The sequence below is a fragment of the Cnephaeus nilssonii genome, assembly GCF_951640355.1.
Source record: "Cnephaeus nilssonii genome assembly, chromosome: 3".
NCBI lineage: Eukaryota > Metazoa > Chordata > Mammalia > Chiroptera > Vespertilionidae > Cnephaeus > Cnephaeus nilssonii.
The window spans coordinates 102240589-102258254 of record NC_137074.1 but is presented as its reverse complement, the minus strand read 5'-3'; the positions used below and the strand labels follow the sequence as shown (position 1 = coordinate 102258254).

Here is a 17666-nt window from a genome sequence, read left to right as displayed (position 1 = left end):
ATTTCAATCTATCAAGATATTTTTTGTAATATCCAAATTCTGCCATCCAATTTATTTTTCATGCTTCCCTGTCTGTGTGAAAAGAAACAATACTCGGAGAACTGAACCTTGGAGACCATCCAATTCCCTTTGCTTTAATTTTATGTTCACCAAAAACACTTCTGCTTACTAATTTGACTTTGCAACAAACTTTAAAACTGGCAAAGGGGTGATCTGAATAAGGGGATATACTGATTTCAATCCCTAGAATAGGCTATTCCTATTTATCAATAAATTAGCATTCTGGTTTTCTACTATGTCTGCCTTGTAGAGCTTTGAACCGCTCTGAGTAAACTAACAGAATAAGATTCTGGTGCTGAAAAGCTAAATCTGTGACCAGCAAGTAGGCCTTCTTTTTGTAAATGTGGCAGGCACCATTCTGCTGGTGAACGAGGTTAAATCTTTAGCCTTGTCATTGGTTCAGCTTGGTAATTCAAGATTCTCTTATCACACCCTTAGATTTTTTTTTAATCCCCAGACTTCTTTCCATGTTCTTAACTCCTTGACCCTTCCATCTATCTAGGAATTAATTGTTTTTTGGGTGTCCACTGTCTTCCCAAGTCATCTTTACTTTTCTTTTTTAACTTTATCACTCTTTCATTACTTTTTAAATCTTTTTCTTTTGATGTCCCCCATTTTCCCACCTACTTTACCCCCTCCACCCAGATCCCACGCTCCTTCTGGCCCTAATCACATTGTTGTCTGTATCCATGGGGTATACATATATGTTAATTGCCTATTTTTTTCACCTTCTTTATCCTGTCTGGTCCCCCCACCCCTTCCTCCCCTCTGAAATCTGTCAGTCTATTCCATGCATCCATGACTGGTTCTATTTTGCTCCTCAGTTAATATTGTTCATTAGATTCCACATATAAGTGAGGTCATATGGTATTTTCCTTTCTCTGACTGGCTTATTTTACTTAGCATAATAATTCCCAGGTCCATCCATGCTGTCACAAAAGTTGAGTTCCTCCCTTTTTACAACTGTGTAGTATTCCATGATGTAAATGCACCACAGCTTTTTTATCCACTCACTTACTGATGGGCATGTGGGCTATTTCCATATGTTAGCTATTGTAAATAACTCTGCTATGTACATAGGGGTGCATATATTCTTTCTGACTGGTGTTTCAGATTTCTTAGGATGTATTCCCGTAAGTGGGATTGCTGGATTAAAATGCAGTTCCATTCTTAATTTTTTGAGGATACTCCATACTGTTTTTCACAGTAGCTGCACCAGTCTGCATTCCTACCAACAGTGGACTAGGATTTATTTTTCTCTACATCCTCATCAGCACTTGTCATTTGCTGATTTATTGATGGTGGCCATTCTGGCAGGTGTGAAGTGATACCTCATTGTGGTTTTAATTGGCATCTCTTTGGTGATTAGTGATGTTGAGCATTTTTTTTCATACGTCTACTGGCTATCTGCATGTCCTCTTTGGAGAAGTGTCTATTCAGGTCCTTTGCCCATTTTTTAATTAGATTGTTTGACTTCCTGGTATTTAGTTGTATAAGTTCTTATTATTTTGGAAATTAACCCTTTATCAGATGTATCACTGGTGCCAAAACAATCTATAGATTCAACTCAATCCCTACTAAAATACCAATGGCATATTTTACAGATCTAGAAAAAATATTCCAAAAACTTTATATGGACTTAAAAAACAACAACAACCAAACAGCCTTAGCAATCTTGGGAAAGAGGAAAAGAGTTGGAGGGATCACGGTGTTGGGTATCAAACTATGGTACAAAGCCATTGTAATCAAAACTCCCATCTATCTAGGAACTAACCTGGTACTGGCATAAGAACTGGCATATAGATCAATGAAAGAGAATATAGAGTCCAGAAATCAACCCATGCTTCTATGGTCAATTAATATTTGACAAAGGAGGCAAGAGCACACAATGGAGTAAAGACAGTCTTTTCAACACATGGTGCTGGGAAAAGTGAACAGGTACATGCAAAAAAAATGAAACTAGACCACCGACTTACACCATACACAAGAATAAACTCAAAATGGACAAAAAACTTAAATGTAAGTCACAAAACCATTAAAAATCCTAGAAGAAAATATAGGCAGCAAAATCTCAAACATTTCTGGTAGCAATATTTTTGCTGATATACCTCCTTGGACAAGGGAAACAAAGAAGATAAATGGGACTACATCAAACTTAAAAACTTCTGCACAGCAAAGGAAACCATGTACAAAATGAAAAGGGAACCCGCTGTATGGAAGGTCATTACTTTTTAAAAATACATGTTTTTATTGATTTTTAGAGAGGGAAGAAGGGAGAGGGAGAGAGAGAAAGAGAGAGAAACATCGATCAGATCAGTTGCCTCCTCCTGTACCCCACTCAGGATCAAACCTGCAACCTAGGTATGTGCTCTGACTGGGAATCAAACCCCCAACCTTTTGGTGTACGGGACAACGCTCTAACTGAGCTCTAACAACGCTCTAACTAACTACCTGCCAAGGCTCATTACTTTATGTTGTTTTAGTTTGGAAACTCACCTGCTTCCTCAGTGATCTTACTAAGACCACATATATTACAGGTTCACTAGGACTAAAACAAACATCCCTTTAGAGATGGGCTGTCCAGTATGGTAGCCACTAGCCACATATGATTTTTAAACATGTAAAATATGCTGGTCTGAAATGAGATGTGCTGTTAAGTATAAAATTCACCCTAAATTTCTAAGACTTAGCATAAAAAAAGATGTGAAATAATACATTGCAAAATTGATCACATGTTTAAATGACAATATTTTGGCTAGATTAGGTTAAACAAATGTATTATTAAAATTAATTTCACCTATTTTTTATATTTTTAATGTGGTGACTAGAAAATGTAAAAGTACATATTTGGCTAGCAATATAATTCTACTGTCAGTGCTGCTTTAGGGAGTCTTAATATACGTATTCTTCACAGTTCTATAAGTTGCCTAAAGATTATAGTAAAAACTGCATTTGGTCAGAATGCCCAAAATTAATCCTCCATTTCTTTTTCTCTATCCTGATCCACCTTCTCAACTCATTCTTATTTTTCCTTTTGTTTAAAGGCTAAATGAAAGGGGAAATTTTCTTCTTTGATTCACAAGTAGACACAAGATAAATACATGTAAGTGTAATGGGGATATAAAAAAAAACCTGAAAGTAAGCAAGACTTCCTGTAGACAACCTTTTAACGAAACAGTACTATATATACCTGGACAAGCATCAATCCTAGCGGGAAACACAGCAACTTTAATTTCTTTACCTACAGGCCCTGCAACTGAGAATTGTTTCTTCCCCCTTGAGTGGGAGCATGTTCTATTGCAGAGTGAGCTGTTGGGAGTTTGGCTTCTCTTATACCAGACCTGTCTGCTGAGGCTCACTTTCACATGTTATGTAAATTATTATTTATACCGGTAGCACACTGACAATAGTGAGTCTAAGTTGGACAGTCAGAGGAATCTCAGTTTGATCCTGGCTTGTGCCAGTTCCTTTACCTCTAAAACTCACCTGCTAATCTGCACAATACAAACGGACGGTCCTTCCTCTTCCGATGGGGAACACTCTGCCTCTGCTCCTAGCCATTCTCTACTCTCATTTTTTGAAGTCTGCCCTGCAAATACAACTGTGTCTTTGTCTTTTGCTAAAGAAATTGTATTCCTCACCTCAAGTCTTGTGAAAAGAGTTTTGAAAAGACAACTGGCCTGGACACTTGACATTTGTCTACTGGCTCAGACTAGAGAACATTCAAGGTGAAGAAGTGTGGCGTGCAGAATGCATCCATGCTGGTGAGAAAATGCCTGCCCTAGAGTATGTGCAGACAAAGGACATCTGTGTGTTTCCTGCAGACCAAACCTAGGAAGAGAAAGCCAGCCATGGGCCATCTTAAAGGGACTGCCAAAGAAAGGGGGTCTCACCCTAGCCAGTTTGGCTCAGTGGATAGAGCATTGGCCTGGGGACTAAAGGGTTCCTGGTTCAATTCTGGTCAAGAGCACGTACCTCAGTTGCAGGCTCCTGTTCCTGGTTGGGGGCATGCGGGAGACAACCAATCAATATGTCTCTCCCTCTCTCTTCCACTCTCTCTAAAAATCAATGGGAAAAATATCATTGGGTGAGGATTTAAAAAAAGGAGGGGTCTCAACTATGAGGAAACTCCTTGTAGAATTCTGAAGACCAGAGCTTGCAGGGAGGTTACTAAGTGGCCTTTGAGAAGCCCTTGGAGATGACCAAGAAAAAGGGTCAGCTTTTAAACCCTTGTCAATGCACAAAAGCAGACCTAGACAGTTAGCGTCCTAGTTGGAGGATAAAGTCCCACATGTTTATAATGGTTTAGAATTCCTCCTTTCCCAGCCACTTTTCAACCCCTTTCTCTCACCAGCTGTACTAAACTTCTTCAGGTGTTTGAACTCACCTTCTTTCTAGGCTGAGGTCTAGGGAAGCCTGTGATTTTCTCTGAGTAATCCTGTTCCATGCAAACTGTTCCCAGGCTCAGGGAGAGGGGCGGTCATTAGCCTGGTAAAGATAAGATGCCCATTACAGGGACAGGAGCAACTGAGACTCACATTTTTCAATAATTTGTGGTTATCCATTGTGTTAACCAGCATTGTGATGGAAATTGAAGCAGAGCATAGAACAGTGGCTTCCATGTTAAGCCCACCATGTCAATTGGCTTAAGTTAGCTTAAAGATGAATTCAAGAATGGAAGGAGAGCAAGAGAGTAAGGCAGGGATGGGGAAACAAGACTGTTTTTTGTGGCATAATTGAATGCATGCCAATAAATAATGAGGTGTTAAAAGAAGAGAGTGAAAAATACATGCTAAGGGGACTAAAAGAAATGAAGAATCATCATGTACTTTGAGTTTGGGATGGACCCTGGCAGGTGTGGCTCAGTTGGTTGAGCATCATCCCATTCACTAAAAGGTCGCTGGTTGGACTCCCTGTCAGGGCACATGCTGGGTTTCAGGCTCCATCCCCAGTAGGGAGTGTGCAGGAGGCAGCTGATTAATCTTTCTCTCTTACATCAATGTTTCTCTCTCTCTCCCACTCCCTTCTTCTCTCTTTCAAATCAATAAAAACATATTTTTAAATGAGTTTGGGGTGGGCTTCATATAATCCAGATTCCAAGGACTGTCCCCAGGTGGCTATCAAAAAATGAAGGCCGGGAAATTCCTCATTTGGGAATGTTAGTGAGAGCTGAGGCCAGGGATTAAGGAGAAATTGTTGGATTGGTAAATGGGGGCGGATTGGGGAGAGCACAAATGCCAGAGTGAGGGAGCAAAAGGCCCATGGGAAGTCCATGTAGCGAAAGAATGATTTTTGAGGAATTAAATGATATTTGAGTGTATTAAAGCTGTCTCTTAATGAATTCATGCCAGGCTGTCTCAAAACAAGGGAAAGGGGTTAAGAAAGCTACGAAGGGAGAGCTATCTTTTTCCCTTCCCCTTCAAACCCTAGAGACACATTATTAACACATTTTGATTTTAAAATAAAATCTTTATGTTTAGTTAAGATTTTGAGTGATTCAACAGTTTCTCCTTTGTGGAGGTGTTGCTTAGGTATACAAGGGGATAATTTAGGTTACATCTCCCATCAGACTAGGGCCGTGGCCGGCAAACTGCGGCTCGAGAGTCACATGCGGCTCTTTGGCCCCTTGAGTGTGGTTCTTCCACAAAATACCACTGCCTGGGCGAGTCTATTTTGAAAAAGTGGAATTAGAAGAAGTTTAAGTTTAAAAAATTTGGCTTTCAAAAGAAATTTCAATCATTGTACTGTTGATATTTGGCTCTGTTGTCTAATGAGTTTGAGGACCACTGGACTAGGGTATCAGCACAACCCCAAAGTACCACTAGTGATATCCATCCACACACCTATCCACTCACCTATCTTCCATCCACACCAGCAAGTGAACGTTTTTGTGAGTGCCTACTATGTGCCACGTTCCAGGCTATGCCCAGGTTGAACAATAAATAACTGTACTCTCCAGTGTATGTCTATATATTGGGGGTGGGGAAGATAAAACAAGAATGGCAAGATTCTGATAACTGTCACAGCTGGAAGATGAGTACTTGGGGGTTCATTATAGCATTTCTTCTGCTTTTATAGTATGTTTGATAATTTTCCTAATAAAGTTAGATAACTGTTCTTTTTTTTCAAGCAAGGAAGCAGGAGTTGATAGATGCCTATGCCACAGGGCAAGTTCAGCTTTGGTTACACCCAGGCTATCAGTGAAAGATAAGTCCTTGGGGTAGGGTGGGTGCAGAAGGTGGACAAAAAATGCCTCCAAGTGGAGGGAGGGTAACTGTTCTCTCAAAGTACTTGCCCACAGGGAGTAAAGAAGCCAAAAAATTACAGGTGTGACTTGGCCTCAAGCTGCGTTGGAAGGTGCTAATAGGCCAAGGTCAGGAGTGAGTGAGAAACTAGCCTCTACTGCACTGGGTTATCTACTCTTTTCTTCCTTCGCTGTTGCTTAACCCTTTGCACTCGCTTGCTTTTTTCTCGATTCCTTTATTCTACTTGGGATTTAATTTTTTAAATACCCCAGATTTTACAAAGCGCGGCAGTAGAATAAAAAACTGGAGTTTCTTTTCATACAAACTTATTTATTTGGATTTTTTATATTTCAAATTATTGATACATTCAAAGAGTAATTTTAATCTCGACATCCAAGTGCAAAAGGTTAAAGTCAACAGAGGTAAGTAGATATTCAGATTTGGCCAACATCTCCTGAGCACCTACTATGCGCCAGGCGTTGTACAAAGTCTTTGGATCAGATTCTGCTCGCACCATCTTACAGAGGAGAGGATAGAACCGGGGACCCAGAAATTCCTTAGGGTGTGGGAACGTGACACCATCAGGCACGGGCAGCTCAGGACCCTGTACTTCCAATCCAAGTTCGGGAGAATGGGTCAGAAACTTCGGATCAGGCCACATGGCTCTGAGCAAGCCACTGGGCCGCCCTGAGCTGACTCAGTTTCTCTGCCTATAAAAAGGGCACAGTAAAACCGTGTACGGTTTCTTTTAAGGGTCACAGACCTAGACTGTCAAGGTCCTGGCCCTATTGAAGACTCCGTAAGGGGCAGCCATCATTCTTGGCCAAGGGCAGGCGCAGCTTCCCGGGCGCGCTCTCCCCGGGGTCCCTCGGGCAGGGCCCGGCCCGCCCCCGCCGCTCGGGCCTCGCGGTCCCCCGGTAGGTGGCCCAGCATCGCGGCGCGCACGCCCCGCAGCGAGCGGAGAGCGGGCGGGCTGGAGGATAAGGTCTCCCCCGGGGTGTCACCCCCTCCTTCCGCACGCCGGGCGCAGGTGAGGTTTCCAGCCCAGGCCACGGGGACAGCGGCCTTAGGAGAGGTCGTGGCGGCCGGGAGCGGGGTCCAGGGGCGCCCCTTTCCTCGCCCGGTCTCACCCCGGGGCCGGTCCCGGCTGCTGGAGCCGCGGGCTGCGCGCGCTGCGGCCGCGAAAACCCGGAGCGCCGGATCGGGGCGCTCGCAGCCGCCTCCCCCGCGGCCGGGCCGCCGAGCTGGGCATGCTCAGAGCGGCCGCGCGCCGCCGTCCGCCAACTCGGAAGCTCGCGCTCCCGGGCCGGGGGCGAGGACGGCGGCGGCGGCCGGGCGGCGTGCCTGCCGCCCCCAGACAGCCGCAAACTTCGCGGCGTCCCCGGGGGTCGCTCGGACGGTCCTGCTATATTACAAATAAAATCTAACCCTGTCCCCCATCCCAACCCGAACCCTGGAGGCTGCGGCCGCCGGGGTGCCGCCGCCGGCCCCTGCCCATTAGCGGGGGACCAACAGGTAAACTGTTGGGGTCGGGGTGGGAGGAGGCGCGGCGGCGGGGAGGAGGGCGCCGGGCTGGAGAGGCCCGAGACGCCCGCGGGAAGGCTGCCCCCGTCGGCCCAGCCAGCCAGCCCTCCTCACCCCCTTCCCCAGCCCCTGGAGGGGCAGCAAAGGGTTAAGTCGGCCCCGCGCCACGGTGAGCGCGGCCCCCTCCAGCCGCCGCGACCGCCGGCTGCGCGACTCCGCGCCTGCCCGGAGCCGCCGGTGCGCCGCCGGAGCCCCGCGGGCGTCTAGGAGGCACCCGCCGCCTCCTGGCCGGCCGCATCCCTGCCTCCCCATCGCCTCCAGGCCTCCTTCTCTCCCAGCCCCGGCCGGCTCGGCGCCCCGGTGGCGAGGTCTGCGGGGCGCGTGGCGGCGGCCCAGGACCCCGCACTGCTGCCTCGGCCCGGGGCCGGAGGGCCACCCTGGCCTGGGGCACACACTTGGGCCACTGGCCTGGGCGCCGAGAAAAGTTTTTTTTTTTTTTTTTCCTCCTCCCGGTGCCCCTCCCCCACGCCCTGCCCTGCGTCCGACCGGGGTGGGTTTGGGTCCTTTGGGGAAAAAAGTCGCAGGTTCCCACCGGCTGCTCCTCCCCCTGGGGACAGGGTGTGTAGGGAGGGGTCTGGAGGCAGCCCCGCCGCCGCCGCCACAAAAGCGGTGCGTCCTGAGGCTCCAGCGCAGCCGGGTGCCCGCCGAAGGCTGCCCCCATCAGCGCGTGTCTGCGTGCCTGGCAGAGGCAGCATCCAACCTGCTTTATTCCTTCCTGCAGCGCCACCGCGAGCGAGCGAGCGAGAAGGGGGAGAGGGGGAGTCTGTCTGCAAAGTGCTGCTCCCTGGTGCTCAGAGGCGGCTGCTCCAGCTCCAGCTCCAACTCATTCATTTTGCCGGTTAACATGAGAGATCATGGCCGCCTTCGGGCTTCTCAGCTATGAGCAGAGACCGCTGAAACGCCCCCGGCTCGGGCCGCCGGACGTCTACCCTCAGGACCCCAAGCAGAAGGAGGTAAGGGCGCCGGCGGCCTCTCGGGCCACCGGGGCGGCGGTCCGCAGCGCTGACCCGGGGCCAAGTTGGCCCAGCGGGCCACGGCCGCTCCGCAGGGGGAGGGGTCGTGGAGGGGACTGGCGGCGGGGACCGGCCGGGGGACTGGGGGCTCCGCGGCAGCACGAACCGAGCGGCTGTCAGTTCCCGCGCTCCACCGGGGCGCTTGCTCCTCGGGCGCAGGGTCACTTCTCGGTGAGCGGGCCTTGCACGGCATTGCTGGGCGCTTCACCGGGTTCTTCTTTGCCACGGCCCTCCAGTTCGCTCTCCCCCGCTTCTGCCTGCTTAATTTCTCTTCCCGCCGCTTCGGTAAATCTTCGTAAACTTTTTGGAAAATGTTGGAATGGGGTGCATCCGATACAGGTCTTGTGTTTTGCGCCAGCTGAGCAGGGACCGGGCGAATGCCTGTATGTGTGTGTGTGTGTGTGTGGGAGAAGTTAGGGGGCTTTTCTGTTCAAATTTTCCAGTTTAGAGTGAAGTCGTTTTTATCGAGGTGATAAGTATTTAGTTCTTTGAACCTACTTCTTTCTATATCTCGTCTCCCCTTTAAAGATCAATATTCCTACGGGAAACACTGATTTCGTCGATAGAGGCTATTGGCTTCATTGCTGGAGGCTGTTTTGTATATGTAAAAGCAGTCGGGTTGCCTTGGAAGGGAAATAGGTCCCGAAATTAATTGGAGAAACCTTGGCTGGTGCACTAGTTACACTGTCTTCAATGGCTAGAGTAACCATGGCTTTTTGTAGCCATGTATTATCTGTCAGTAGTTAACAAGTAATTATGTAACAACTCTCCAGTTATAATGATCAACATTAGCTACACAATTTGCCCAGGGATTTGCTTTTTTTTTTTTTTTTTTAAGATTACCTGCTATCCAGCTGTGCTTTCTGAGTTTGCCAGTTGCAGCCCACCCATCCTCTATTTTCTTCAGCTAAACAAGAAGTGAGCACATTTCAGAACTTATTTCTGAGAATCTAAAGACCCTATATTAGAAGTTTACATGCCCACTGACATCACAGAAAGGGCTTTGTAAAGAAGGCAAGGAGGGTTCCCTAAGACTTCCCTTTTGATAAATGTATCTAATTCAATAATAGAGAAAAAATCTTCTGGTCCAACTGTTTTGCTAATAATGTTTCTGAAAAATAAGGAGTGACAACTTTTGGAGGTTTAGCACACTAAATATGTTTGAACATCTGTGGAGTAATTCAAATTGAACTGGAAAAGTTTTACAGGTGGTTTTCAACTGAGGCTTAATATAAGTTTGAGATTTATTTTTAAAAAATATATATTTTATTGATTTTTTTTTTTTTTTTTACAGAGAGGAAGGGAGAGGGATAGAGAGCTAAAAACATCAATGAGAGAGAAACATCGATCAGCTGCCTCCTGCACACCCCCGACCGGGGATGTGCCTGCAACCAAGGTACATGCCCTTGACTGGAATTGAACCTGGGACTCTTCAGTCCGCAGGCTGACGCTCTATACACTGAGCCAAACCGGTTAGGGCAAGTTTGAGAGTTTTAAAGATTTCTTTCTTTCCCATTTTTCTCCTTGACTCAGAATAAACTTGATTGTTAAGGACTGGAAACAACACATGAAGGACCAAATGTAACAGAAATTAATAATTTAAAAATTAGTGGCAGGAAATTTGTTGTTGTTGTTAATCCCCTTCCAAGGCATTATTCCTCTGATTTTCAGAGAGAGTGGAAGGGAGGGGGAGAAACAGAGAGAAACACCAATGTGAGAGAGACCCATCCATTGATTGCCTTCCACACGTGCCCTGAACATGGCCCTTGACCAAGAATTGAACCCGAGACCCTTAGGTGCTTGGGCTAATGCTCTATCCACTGAGCCAAACTGGCTAGGGCAGTGGCAGGAAATTTTTAAAGTTTTGTTTGGGACAGGTATATTGATTGGCTGATCTTTATCATCCTGTAATTCATGTCTTGCTACATCTTTCTAGAGGGCAGCATAATTGATAGCATTCCCAGTTGAGGGATAGTGGCCTGGGATGCCATTCATTGGAGAGTGTGTTGTGGATCAGTACTCCACAGGACTTTATCCTATACTAGAGGCCTGGTGCACGACATTTGTGCCCTGTGTGTGTGTGTGTGTGTGTGTGTGTGGAGGGGGTCCCCTCAGCACGGCCTGCACCCTCTTGCAGGCCTAAGCCAGCAGGCGGACATCCCCCGAGGGATCCTTAGCACTGCCTTGGAGGCGGAAGAGGCTCCCACCACCACCACTGTGCTCCCCAGCTGTGAGCCCAGCTTCTGGCTGAGTGGTGCTCCCCCTGTGGGAGCGCACTGACCACCAGGGGGCAGCTCCTGCGTTGAGCGTCTGCCCCCTGGTGGTCAGTGTGCATCATAGTGATCAGTCAATTTGCATATTAGCCTTTTATTATATAGGATTTTGTTGTAATATTTTGCCCTCTGGAAACATAGACTGACCATTTATTTCTCAGACAGACACTCATTTAGGATTGGGGCCTCTATGATTCTGGAAAAAATAACTTGGGATTTAGGATCTTACAACAGTTTATGGAATTCTAAAACTGGAAGTGACCTTAGAGTCTACTTTTGGTAACTTTCTTTTGACAAAGTGAAACGGAGGCCCAGAAAAGGGGACTGGATTTAATCAAGGTGTTTGGAGGATAAGCAGAGGACCACCAAACCAGTATTTATGTCAACCAATACTGTGTTAAGGATGATTTGTGCTAAATTGTACTGATGTTACGCCCTTTCCCTCAAGGCAGCCATATTTTATCTCCCTTGAGCAGAGTCAGAGTTATATGTGACTATAGTCAAATTTGAGTACAGTATGGAACAAACAGGTGCTTGGCCGTTCTTGGGTGGTGGTGTGGTGAGCAGTGTTTTCTACAAGCTTTAGTGATTTATGTATTGTCTCAGAATTTATACCCTATCTCTGTATCACCTGTTCTTTTATCCTAATGCTTTCTTTAACTTTTAAGAAACTTTTCATGTTTCATGTATACACATAAAATGTAAAATTTATTTCATGTGTCTATCATTAAATTTATTTATTTATTTAATATTACATATGCACACACGATTATACAGATTTAAACAAGACGATAAGATTAGAACTTAAAAGTTTGCCCTGACCAGTGTTCTCAGTGGTTAGAGCATCACAGCCTGTGCACCAAAGGGTCGCTGGTTCGATTCCTGGTCCTGCCCCAGGTTGGGGCATATTCAGGTGTCAGCCAATGGATGTGTTTCTCACATGATATTTCTCTCTTTTTCTCCCTCTCCCTCCTCATTTCTCTTCTTCTTTTTCTCCTCCTCCATCTCTCTCTAAAAATCAATGGAAAAAATATCCGCTGGTGAGGATTAACAATAACAACAAAAAAGGCCATCTTTGCATCTAAAACCTTTGTGTGTCCTGCCTTGTGGGAAATGCTGATTAATGAAGGAAGTGTGGACTTCCGGGTTGTACAGACCTGGACTGGAATTCTGGTTCAGCCTCTTTGCAGTTGTGTAGCCTTGGGCAAGCTGCGTAACTTCTCATTTGTAAGTGAGTATAATGGTGCTTTTCAGAAAAATTCGAGAAGGCGGTACTAAATTAGCATTACATTTGTGTGAGAAAAACTCTCCTGGTAGAAAGTATTCTTATTACTGTAGCTGTAAGTTTTAATTGTTAACCGGTGATTCCTAATCACCCTAAATTTGACTACCATTGTTTTAGTTTATGTCTTATCTGTAGAGAACTTGTAGACCACCCTTATTCCTACCTGCTCCCCACTCTTTGATGTATTAGAACCTTTAGAACAGTGATGGCGAACCTATGACACGTGTGTCAGCACTGACACGCATAGCCATTTCTGATGACACGCGGCCGCTGAGGAGGCCGCTTGCCGAGGATGAAACATTTGCTGCTCCTGAGGATGAGACATTTGCGAAATAATGTTTTTTCCTCAAAGTGACACACTAGCCGAGTTATGCTCAGTTTTTTGGCGAAGTTTGACACACCAAGCTCAAAAGGTTGCCCATCACTGCTTTAGACAAAGACACTGTTCCAAGTGTTAGTATCTTTTGGTACGAAATAGTACAAATGAGTTTAGCTACTTTGCTCCGGAAGTTTTGTTCTAACCGTGGTTCCCAGCATAGTCTTGTTTTCTGTCAGCTGTGCATGGTTTATAGCAAAGTAGAATGCTATGCCTCCGTCTTTAAATATCCACAGCTCCCTCCTGCATGCACTTGGCTAAACTGGTGCACTGGGGAGCAGGTCTTGTTTTGTCCCATGAGGATATTCTTTGAACTTGTCGGGGCTGCAGAGATTTTTGACTCTGGGTGTGGGTCTCAACTGGGCACTTTGGGGATTCGTGTAAAGCTGTTAATTTGGGGTGCAGCCACCATCCTTCAGTCTTTTGGGTATTTCACTTGGGCTGGTGCCTATGGAGATGCAGTGTGATCCTTTAGGGAGTTGAAGGACCAGGAAGTGCGGTCTCGCAGTTGCTGGGTTGGCTGGGGACTAACTAAGTAGGGCAAGATGAGGATGAACCCAGCTCTAGGATTTTAGTTAAACCAGTCAGCAGGGCCTCCCATGGGGTGCGTGCACCTGGACGTGAGGGCAAAGCAGACATGGAAGAATGGAGCGAGCAGAAGTTGGAAACTCCAAGGATTGTGATGAATTTAATGAGCTTCTGAACCCCACTTCTGAGGCTTCTTGACACATGAGACAGGAATTGGAGAAGTTGGAGGGACCCCTGAGAAGAGTGGGCATGACGAAGAGTTCTCTTCAGGAGTGTTCTCCCAGCAGCGCTGCAAGGAGCTGGTTGACTCAGCCTGAAGTCTGAGGGGAAAGCCAGAGGGAAAGGCCTGCCTCCTACACATTCCTCCCCGAGAAGGGAAGTGGAAACACTGACTTTTAAATGTCTGTAGATAATGTCTGAAGCTGGGTGATGGCCACAGCAGAGCTCGTTATACCAACCTTCAACCCATTTCTCTATGCTTTGGGAAATTTACATAATAAAGAACAATGTCTTTATATTGCAAAATAGCATGACTTCTTAAAAAATATACAGGGTGGGGCAAAAGTAGGTTTATAGTTGTTTGCATGGAAAATAATACAATAATTAGTAAATGATAGTTCAAGAATAAACACTGTGTTTCACGTACTCAAAGCTGTAAGCCTTCTTTTGCCCCACCCTGTGTGTCTAATATTCTGGAAAGATTATCACCCACATTCAAACAATTGTTATCTCTTGAGGATGAGAATAAGGGTGATTTTTATTTTCTTTTTTGTACTAATCTGTATTCCAAGCTGTAACAATAACCGTGTACTATTATTGTCATTGAAGGAAATACCTTAGAGAATAATTATTAGGTAACTTTGACTGAGTTCACAGGAATGGGTCTTTGTGATTGGTTTCTAACCAAGCTAGAGCCCTTTAGCTGATAGGTAGGCCTGGGGATATTGTAGAATGTAGATATAGACGCTTACACACCTGATGCTGCAAAGCGTGGTAGGGTTGGGGTGGGGGCGCTCATGTGAGCACTTTAGCTCTGCCACATGTGCTGTGTGATTTGGGGTGCTGTGTCTTTTCCCTCATCTATGAGCTGGGAGAATACCACCGAATCATCTATAGAGTGCTTTAAATATCAGTATGAAGGAGCATTGTGAGCTTAAATTATTACCAACTGTGAGGTATACATTCAGTGGTGTGCTTGTATTTGCTGAGCATAAAAATTTCAGGAATTTTGTGAGCTGGTTAATAAATACTATGCTGGTAGTTTGAAATCTAGCACAATGGGAGTATTTACACCAAGGAAATTGGCAAATGCTACAAATTAGAATTTTTTGTTTTGCTTTTTCCCCCTCTTCCCCCAACCCCCTTCCAGAAAAAAAAAAAAAAAAGCTGATTTTGAAGCATTTGCCAGCACACCACTGGGTCTAGTTGTATGTTGCAGACAGTTGGCTGGTGCTTCACCATCATTCTTATCCCAGGTTTCCCTTATCCACTTCCTACAAAAAAGTTTTTTAAGGAAAGCCAGATCCTCACTTTCCTAGCCTTTCTTGAATCTTGGAGCGAGCAGATGACTTAATTCTGGCTAAAGACATTTAATGGAAATTGACTACGGGACTTCTGGAAAAGCATTTTTTCTTTGCAGAAAAAAATACAGGCCCAGGGGGAGAGCACTCTTTATACCTGGTATCTCCTAAGTTTCCTGTCTTTGGAAAAGTAGGAAGAGGATGTGGTAGTTGGAGCCAGGGGATCTCTCTGTACCATGAGGCTACAAGCCTGTGGATGAAAAGTCAGTGTAAGACGAGGCGATTGAGTGGCTTTATGAAATTGTTAAAGCTACTGGCTGACCTTGGGACCACCTCTCCCTGGATTTCTTGTTAAGAGGGTAGATGTCCACGTGGTGTAGCTATTGTTGGGCCAGTTGTCAGTTTCTTGGGGCTGAAAGCATTCTAGTGTTGTCATGGTACTTCCCAGTTAAATTCTGGCACCCTCAAATCATCACAACGTGAGCCCCCTTTTCAGAGAATACACATTCCAGAACTCTCCTTCTCTCTGCGTCCCGAGTGCACAGCAGACACAGAGCCTGCGTGGAGCACTCTGAACCCTGCCCAGTGCTTCTCAGGTGTGGGGGGGGGGGAGGGGAGTGGAAGCGGCCCTTTTATTTATTTCCACTTTTGGCAAAAAGAGTTTTTGGGAAGGGAGGAAGAGCCCTGTTCAGTTTGGTTTGGAGAGGGAGATTCTGTGCATCTATCTATATATATATGTATATATTTTTTTTTGGGGGGGGGGTGGTTGGGGAAGACCAGGTATATTTAGAGCTAAAATGCAATTTAGAGGCAGTCTAATTTTGTCATTCAATACAAAAGGAAATTGAGTCCCAGAGAGGTTAACGTGACTTGTTAAGGCAGATCTGGGCCACACACTTGTGTCCTGATTTGTTCTTGCACCTTCACTTGGCCTTCCTCTGTAAACAGCCTCCCTGCTGGTGAGCACCCTCACGTTGCCCCGGCAGGGAGAATTGTTCTGATTTTAGGGCATCCAGAGCTCTGTGAGCTGGGGACTGCTCGGCTCACCACTTGGTCTTCTCTGAGCTTTCCTGAATCTTGGATGGTGTTCCTTAGGCAGAGGGAAGAATACCCCGGAAGCTCAGGCACTCCTCTCTTTGTAGTTCTGGTGGAAGCAGAGATAGCCTGGCATTGGCATTTGTGGGCAGTGCATGTGTAGGGAAACGTTCCTATTGAATTTTCTTTTTATTGATCGAGACACTCCTTTATTTATGGTTAGCTTTCTTGGAGATAGAAACACACAAGCTGTACCAATTGCCCACTCCCAGGGAGCAACACTTACATGGCAGTCTATAGGAATGGCTCCCCTTTCCTCTGCAATGCTATGTCCCTGAGAAGAGGAAAACAAAATTAGCCCTTGGGTTTTATTTTCCATGCTTTGAGGGAAACATTAGGATGTATATGCCTGCCAAACAAACTCAGTCATTCACCCAGTATTATTGAGTACCTTGCAGGCCCTTCGCCAGCTGTGGCTTCATGGTCACAGGACCCAAGATTTTTACTTCCTGCCGTGTGCCTCACTTTGAGCACAGTGCCTGGCCCATACCTGGGACTCAGAATTTCTTGTATAAATGGATGTCAGAATAAAGGAATGCTAGGAGCATTGGATATGGTCCTAGGCTCCCAAAGACGTCAGTACAGAACAATAGTTTTCATCAGGGAGAGGTGCACACCCCCCGCACCCCCCACTGCCATTAGAACTGTGTGTGCGCTTGTGTGTGCACGTGTGCACACATGCTGTTCCTGGCATGTAGTTGGTAGAAGCCAGGGATGTTGTTAACGTTCTCCAATGTTCTGGACAGCCTCCCACAAGGGATTATCTGGCCTCAAATGTCAGCAGTTCCAAGGTTGAGAGACTCTGGTGTAGAGGGAGTTAGAGCCTCGTGAATGAGCAGTAGAATGTTTCAGATATCCTTTGAGAGGAGTGTGCAAAGTGCTGTGGCAACAAGAAGGAGCAGCCCCGTTTTTGACAGGACCTAGATTTTTGAGTCTGGAACTTGGAGGATGTGTAGAGTGGATGGGGCTGAGAATGGGGGAGGAAATTAATTCTGGGAAGAGCGTTAGACCAGCATGGGGTTTGCTCTGGGCTGTGGGCCTGAGGCATGGTGGGTGTGCAGGTGTGGGGGACCTGGGTGGGAGCAGGAAAGAAAGGTGTGATCAAGTTATGGGGGCTTTGTATGCTGTGTTGAGGCATTTAGATATTATGGTGGAGTCAATGAGGTGCCATTCAAGGGTGTCAGGGGAATTCTATTTTAGATGACTAAGGGTCACAGTTTGAGGGGACAGTGGCACTGAGGGTCACTCACATTAAGGCAAAGACTGAGTAGCTAGGTGGTCACTGACATTCCAGTCCTGGTGGTTGTTATATTAGTTTCTTGTGGCTGCCATAACAAGTTACCACAAACTGGGAGGCTTAAAATGACGGAAATTTATTCTTTCATAGTCTGGAAAACAGAAGTCCAAAGAAAGTGTCAGTAGGGTCTAGTGTCGCACTCCCCCTGGAGGCTCTCGGGGGAGAATTCTTCCTTCCCTCTGGTGGATCTAGGTGTTCTTTGGCTTCTCTGTGCCCACCCCAATGTATTTCCTGCCTCCGTCTTCACAAGGCTGCTTTCTCTGTGTGTCTGTTCTTCTCTGAGTGTCTTATAAGGATACTTGTTATTGGATTTAGGGCCCACCTGCATAATCTAGAATGATTTCCTCTCAAGATCTGCAAAAACTCCTTTTCCAAATAAGGTACCACTCA

General features: G+C 46.1%; 1 protein-coding gene across 7 annotated transcripts in view; it reads left to right on the top strand.

Moving 5' to 3' along the window:
* MED12L (mediator complex subunit 12L) overlaps positions 1 to 17666 on the top strand; it is a 420881-nt gene that overhangs the window by 40260 nt on the left and 362955 nt on the right. For 6 of the 7 annotated variants that reach the window (XM_079766910.1, XM_079766915.1, XM_079766912.1 and 3 more), the window contains exon 2: positions 8611 to 8842. In XM_079766910.1, coding sequence (XP_079623036.1) covers positions 8744 to 8842 — 99 coding nt within the window. In that variant the 5' untranslated portion in view covers positions 8611 to 8743. Of the gene's footprint in view, positions 1 to 7659; positions 7821 to 8610; positions 8843 to 17666 lie in introns of those variants that run through there. The other variant, XM_079766911.1, reaches the window with a different exon arrangement.